At 39.0% G+C, this 7,897-nt stretch overlaps 1 protein-coding gene across 1 annotated transcript in view; it reads right to left on the reverse strand.

Annotated features, from left to right (window-relative positions):
• The window catches only part of LOC127621781 (AT-rich interactive domain-containing protein 1B-like), a 161,062-nt gene extending 154,442 nt beyond the window's left edge, over positions 1 to 6,620 (reverse strand). Inside the window, 2 exon segments of the mRNA XM_052095501.1 lie at positions 5,515 to 6,213; positions 6,216 to 6,620. Coding sequence (XP_051951461.1) covers positions 5,515 to 6,213; positions 6,216 to 6,509 — 993 coding nt within the window. The 5' untranslated portion in view covers positions 6,510 to 6,620.
• Between the last annotated feature and the right edge of the window lie 1,277 nt (positions 6,621 to 7,897).

The following is a 7,897-nucleotide window of genomic DNA, read 5'->3' on the forward strand; positions in this document are numbered from 1 at the left end:
GTCGCCTTCCAGACCCCCTGACACAGTCTCTGCCCTAAGGCTGCCCCCTAGATCTCCCGACCACCCTCCTGTCTGCTATGCTCCCCCTGACCTTGCCTTGAACTGCCCATTGACCCCCATGGACTGTTTCATTTCCCTTTGTGCCTTCTGTGCCCCTTGGACTGCCCTCATTTCTGTTTTTTGTGTTGTGTGGGGTTTCTGTTCTGGGGTTTTGTTTGTTGGGATCATCCTGCACCACTTCCCAGAGGTCGCGCTCCTCGCAACCGAGCGCGGCCGTCAGGAGCCGTATATGAAAAAGACTACATGTCTGGGGAAAAAGAGGACGTATGGTCACTGTATGTTATGTTATTTTTTTTGTTTGTTATTCATTGCATCACAAATGCCTTGGACTCGGCCAGACTCTGAAAAAAATCCCAAGTCCGGAAGGCTCGAGTCAGAGTCAAGTCTGAGTAAAAATGCATCCGAGTCTGTGACAAGTTCATCCATTAAAATTGGACTCGTGACTCGGACTCGAGTCCAAACTCGAGCATCCCAACTCTAATAAGCTGTAAACACATGTCTTTTGTCGCATTTCCCTTGGAACTTCATAAAACACAAACAGAACATTAAAAACACAAACAGGTCTCTGGTTACAAAGTACACCAATCACAGCTGTTGAGGTCTGTGACAATGCAACAAGCAGTTACATTTTTGAAGAGATGCACCTCAGCCTACAGCGCAGGCTACGCCATAACCACACAGAGGTATAAAATGGCCTTTAATCGAAAAAGAGCATTTCATTAAACCAAGCAACAAAAACTGCTTGTTTGAAATTTGTAGAATTTATTACGTCACAAGGATCAAATACATCTGCATATGAATGCCTCTTCAGCAAGACATCCATGCCTATTTTTCGTTATTGCACCCTTGGCCCTGCCCACTGGAGCTCAGTCTGTCACACAGGTGAAGAGGAGAGAGATTGCTTGTCATAGGAGATTCATCCAAAAGGGCCTTTAATAAACCTTCATGTGACTATCTAGATTTAAGTGTTTTTCTACATAAACATGCACAAATGGCTTTGACCATTATTTACATTTACATTTATGCATTTGGCAGACGCTTTTATCCAAAGCGACTTACAGTGCAATTATTACAGGGACAATCCCCCCGGAGCAACCTGCGATCTTCTGATTAACAGCCCTGTGCTTTAGCCACTACGCCACCACCACATTATCATGCATCTCGCACTGCTTTTAAAAGACGTGATGTCAAGTTATAACTCTAAAGAGCCCCCCCATTCTTTTTCATCTTGCTGTTTGTTGTTTTGAAGGCATCCTGGACCATTTTTGCAGCCATATGTGCCATTTTTAATTGTTGGTCTTTTGTAAACATGCACTACATTGATGTCTTTGATCATTTTGATGTGCTTCCGGCAAAGTGTGCCAAGTTTTAAGAGCAATACAAGTACAACTTTTATGCCCGTTTCACATCACAAGCTTGAGTGAGACATGAGCGTAGCATCAGCTTAACTACAGTGTAACTGCAGCTGCAGACTTGACAGGGCTTTCACACTGGAAGCATTTTTAGGGATTTTATTAAATGAAAGTGAATGATTGTCACTGACTAAACCTCCCTGCCCTGTGTGACATAACACACACCTGCATCTCGATGAAATGAATTAAGATTTCTGCTCGAGTTTCCAAGTTCATTAAACATATAAATTGTCATTCCGTTGCACTTTCCTGAGTTGAAAGGTGGAAACTCAGACTCTCTGAGTTGAATGGAATGCTTCATGAATCACAGCAATAAAGCATAGCGGCTTTCCTCAAAAGAGCAACCCACTGTACAGCAGGAGAGTATTTCAAACAGTTAGACAGAGCACAGTTAAATTGAACCCAGTGCAGCATCTTAAAAACTGAACTTCAACTTAACATGCATATTAAAAAGCAATGATTATGGCATCTCCTGTAATTTGAAAATATACTGCTCAGACAGTCACTAAAAAAACTGGTACGCGCTTACTAAAATTACTACTATGGAGTGGTGGTGGCGTAGTGGCTAAAGCACAGGGCTGTTAATCAGAAGCTCACAGGTTCTAACCCCACAGCCACCACCATTGTGTCCTTGAGCAAGGCACTTAACTCCAGGTTGTTCCATAAATAAATAAATAAATAAATGTACTAAGGTAACATGAAGGAAGAAAAGACAGATGTGCGTTGTGCACATTCTTTCAGAGTTTGGCACCGAATCTTCACATAATGACAAAATATGATGCATTATTTTTTGATTATGCAATCTTTTGTACATTTTGTAACATACTATTTTATAACAGCCTATAATAATAAATAGACGATACACTGGAACAACAAGACGCAATGCAGCAGCCATAGATGTTTGTCAGACGTGTTATTACATATAGTCAGTGTACTCAAGTAGACAAAATGACCAAAATGCCCATCCCTAGTATAAAGACACACTAGACTACTAATTTTAGGGACGGGCATTTGTCAATCATTTGGGATTCAAATATTTAAGCTAAAAAAGATGAATACATGAATATTCTATTATTTAAATGAAGGTAATTACGTTGTAAAATATTTAATTAAGGTTGCATCACCATTTAAAAAAAAACAAGCTTCTTATTATATCCAAAACAAACTTATATTATGTCCTGTGTTTTTTTTTGTTGAAAACATTTAAACAAGCAATGTATAAAAACAAAAAAGTATAGAATGAAAATATTTAAGCTCATTCAAAGTGAAGAAAAAGAAACGCTAATTATGTATGGTTAGGGTTAGACCCAAGACCGCAGTGAGACAGCTGTTTGGGAACAAGCAGTTTATACAGTTAAGAAAACAACACTTCAGTGGGCAGAACAACACAAACATGCGTTACGTTCTTGCGTTCAAAACACTTGAAGGAGCGCAAATGCGAACTAAGGGATCTCAAGATGTGTTTAAAATTTGAGTATTAAACTATATTTAACTTGACACCGTGACCTAAACATTTTATGTTTATGACGCAACGCACCCGAGACACTACACAAGCATATCTGACACAGATGTAAATTGATGGGTCCTTAAACAAGCCCTAACAATATATCTCGAACTGATTGACAAATTCACTTGTGAAATGGATTGCTGTTAACTGTATGCCAATGATTGACTTATGATCAATAATATGGTAGTAAACAATACATTGTATTCTAATGCCGCTTTTTGTCTTATCAATGATTAACTCTTCTGCTACAAGAATGTAATGCATTGTAATTATCTGAATATTTATATTTTATATAATTTTTAAATATTTAAAGATAACTATAATTATTTCATCATTATATATTGAATTATTGTTATATGAGGGGCTTTCTCAGCAAATATTTGTATATGCAATTAATCACGATTAATTAATCGGGACACCATGTAATTAATTAGATAAAAAATTGTAATCGATTGACAGCCCTAATTTTTACTTTTCGAATAATTATTGCCGAATGAATACTCGTGTATTTGACTGCACATCCCTAACTAATATATGCTTATTCTTTGCATTGTGTACTTTGTGTAAAATCACATTCATTTTATCCATCAACAGTGCACGGTCACTTTAATTGAGCGCAAGTGGCACTGCAAAAACAGACTGAGCTGAAACCCCCGCTGCACTGCAGCATACACTACACTTTGACAAGATGTGAGGTGAAGACCAGCGTCTCTGCTTTGCCCAGTTGAAGCCGGTTGAAGCACCCAACATCACCATGGATTGTACTGTGTTTGCATATTCAGAAAATTTCAGGGTGGATTGTATGTGTTTTCAGCTCATATAAGCGTGGAATGCTTATGAAACAATCACAATATTATTCAAGCTTAGTAGAGGAACTGTTATTGAAAGATGGTGTAGATAAAACTGTACGTAAACTATTTTATTCATTAATATTTCATATGTCATGACTATTTGATAGTTTATGGTGCTGTTTGAGTGAACAGTTTAATATATTCAGATGACATGATTTGTATGTTGGTTATATGTTTAATCTGAAATTCATTTTTATAAAATGGTCTTGTGGAGTTTGTCCATTTTCTTTAGATTGCATTTCAAATACGGCTATATGTTAGCCAAACATAAATGTGGGCATTTACATTTAAGTCTTAAAGGGCATGGAGCTTAAAACAGAGCATTTCAGACAGAGGGCCAGAGACAGGGTGGGACAAATATTATATATATTACTAAATTATGACTGTTTTGGGTGCAACAACAATAACAACAACAAAACTATACTAACATGGACCTCAGGGAAGATTATATATATATATATATATATATATATATATATATATATATATATATATATATATATAGAGAGAGAGAGAGAGAGAGAGAGAGAGAGAGAGTGTGTAACGACCTTTAAAATATTTATCTACTTGGCTGCAATGGCTGTTTCAAAGTTGATCATTTCAGAACAAATACATAATTATCTAGATACATATCGAATATCATCAATAGGCTGAAAAATATCGAGCTATAATTTGTGTAGCCCTATTAGCCTTAACCAATTGAGCAGCCAACCTAGACAGTATTTTGGGCATCAAACGCGTTCCGAGTCAGCCATTATTTTCGTGGGGACCTGTGATGCCCAAAAATGCTGTTTAGTTAGAAAGTTCACTATATTTTGAGAAATACATACAGCTTCGTACACTATCATACCTTATTGCACCTTTATGGCTTATGTTTAAGAAAACTTACAGGTAATATAGATCATGTTTAATCGTTTTAATTCAGTTCGGCGGTGAAATGCCAGCTTATAATAAATAAATGTGATTACATTCATTACTGCAAGTTAAATTAATGAAGTATGTTCAGTCAGACAGGACGCAATGGCGCTAACAGCAGTTAACAATGCTAATCAATATCGCACAGCACTGTATTGCCATTTTTTTTTATACAGACGGTCAATGTTATTAAGTTAAAAAAAAAAATCATCCGGGGAATTAAATCACACGATCGTTTTATTTTGCACTTAATTTTGCGAAGAGAAGTCGCTCGCAGCTCATTCAGCCGGAGTCTAATGCTAGAATGTTCCATCTTTTGAATGTTACTGCACGAGCTGTTAAGTATTCAATAGCATGACACTGGCTGCTTGGTAAAACGTTTCTTTTTTATATACAATTACACTGTGTATGAATGTACCTGGCCCAAAATATCTGAACGCGATATTAGGGCATCTCTTTGGGGTAAATGAAGTGTCTGTCAGCGCAGGCTAACTGATGCTAACACCGTTAGCACAGTCACCTTGGACAGACATGTTGTGCTGACTGTCAATTCAACAAAAACAACACAAGCCCAAACCCCTCAATATTCTTAGATCATTCGAAGCAGAACCAAACTGCTCATGCTGTTTCATAATCGTTCTAATATATCATGTGTATTTCATAAATATAAAAAGCTCTCCACAGAAAGCTAATATTATGAACTGCATCAGGCCACAGCTAGAGCTACCTGAGAAACTTAATACACACATTACAACAGGCGAACATTCACCTGGGCTCTGGTATTGCAGTTATTCCCAGGGCTCATAGCCGGATGGTTTCTCTGTTGTGCTCCCCAGCTGTGGCTGGCAGCAGGGCTGTAAGGAGAGCTCATGTCTTTGCCCAGACTCATGCTGGACTGTTGCTGTGGGTTACTGTACTCTTGATAACCGCTGCCATATCCGCGCATCATCGGACTCGGAGATGTCAGAAGCTGGTTTAGGGTGGGTGTAGCTCCAGAATGGTGCTGTTGATTTTGTCCGGGAAACAGCTGAAAGCCCCCAACGCTGGCTCCGGGAGCTGTGGTAGAAGAGGCCATAACAGTCTTGCCATGATTAGCAACATCAATAGTAGGCGAGTTGGTACCTGGGCCCATCATGTTCCCCTGCCGTGATGGGCTCATCATACCGTATCCAGCCCCACCGTACCCCGGCCGATAGGTGGGATAGTGGTTGTATGGAGTGTTATGGTACCCTTCGTGAGAGTTTTGCACTTGATCCATGTTGCCCTGTGCCGAATGCATTAAAGCCGTCGTATGGCTTTGTTGTCCGCCATGTTGATCAAAGCAAGGCCCTCCTCTTCCATTCCCGAAATAATTATTAAACTCAGAAACAGAGCTGTTCCCTCTTTGGGACGCGTTACCGCCGCTGCTGATGTTGTTGTTACTCGTTCGAAAGTTGGAGTGCTCGTACCTACTGCCCATCCAATCCCTCCGGTTCTGCTCGACCGATCGTCCTCGTCGATTTTATTCAGCAAACGCGCATGATGCTCGACCTGGTTCTCCAAAGCGTTTTCTTTTTCTCCATGCTGTCGATTGCCCAGATCTCCGCGCACGGGTGTTAGGTTGTTGATGTTGTGATTGTGGACGGCTCGCTGGTGGTGGTGCTGTGGGTGCTGATGGAATGGTTGCGACTGTTGCTGTAGAGGTGTGCTAAGATGAGTCGAAGGAGGGGGATCTCCGCTTCCAACATTTTTCACTTGATGATTCGCGACCAGACCCGTTTCCATGCTCTTTAAGTCGCGCTTAAATGCGGAAAATGTGGTTTATTTCCAGCGTACGCTTTTTCGCCGTGGGAAGAGACTTAAGACGCATGCTGATGCCAATTTACATTATTGGTTGAGGTTGCGCTGTCCAAATCCTCTCCCTCGTCACACCGATTCCTCATGCACACCATCGTTAGATTTAGTTTATGGAGCCCATGCTACCGCTGACATGTCAGTGGATGGTCCTGTGCTGAGTGCACGTTTTTGAATACAAAAACTTGTCTTTGAAACAGTCAGAGGAAGATGACTATAGGCGTATAACTGGGGACATGGCTTGATATATTGTGTGAAAGAAACACTCCGATATCTTTTAAATTAATTTATTTGTAAATGCAAAGTTTTCATTCCCAAGCGTAAATGTGTGCAGATACATAAAATACCCTCGCTGGAACCCCTCTGCACCTTATCAAACATCTCCTCTAGCTCTCTTCTGCTCTGCGCTGAGTCTGCGGGAAAATAAGGACTGGATTTTTGAGGATTTATAAGCTACATTCCATTTTAAATAGGCTACTATTTGAATTAATTTAATTTACTTTATGATATAAGTTTAAATAATTAAAATTAAATACTAATAATGTATATCAATAGATTAAAATGTACCCACTTGGCCAATTAACAAAATCTTACTTCCAAAATGTCATGATGTGCAATATCTGTTTTAAATATTTATAGTGAATTTAGGGTAAATGTTATGCAAAATAAAGGCTTATTTAGTCTCATTCGCTACACGCTACAATGCATTGCAATACAAAGCAATAACGTACAAGGGCTGTGCTATATTGTGAATATAGTCATGGCTAAAAAAACATTGTTAAGCATGACCTACGACGTGTGGAGATACTCACTATATAACATTGCGTTACTCACATTTTTAATAAAATATTTTTTATTAACAAAATTAATTCAAGTCATCATTCCAATTGAAGAAATAGTCCTCCCTGACATGTAAACAAAAAACGAATGTTATGGTGCATTCAAATCATGTCAGAATGATCTTGACCGCACATAAACACAAGCACAACGTCTTAAATGGATAGTTCACCCAAAAAGGAATATTCTCTCATCATTTACCCACTCTTAAGCATTCCCAGATGTGCATGACTTTCACAAGAACACAAATTAAGATTTTTAGAAGAATATGTCAGCTCTGTAGGTCTTTACAATGTAAGTGAATGGGGATCAGACATTCTCCAAAAATCACATGAAGGAAACACAAAAGTAATCCATATGACTCCAGTGGTTAAAGCCATCCCTTCAGAAGCGATATATTAGCTGTGGGTGAGAAACAGATCAAATTTGAAGTGTTTTTTTGTTTTTACTCTAAATCTCCACTCATGTGGAGCCACATGTGG

This window comes from Xyrauchen texanus, chromosome 28 (genome assembly GCF_025860055.1).
Source record: "Xyrauchen texanus isolate HMW12.3.18 chromosome 28, RBS_HiC_50CHRs, whole genome shotgun sequence".
Lineage (NCBI taxonomy): Eukaryota > Metazoa > Chordata > Actinopteri > Cypriniformes > Catostomidae > Xyrauchen > Xyrauchen texanus.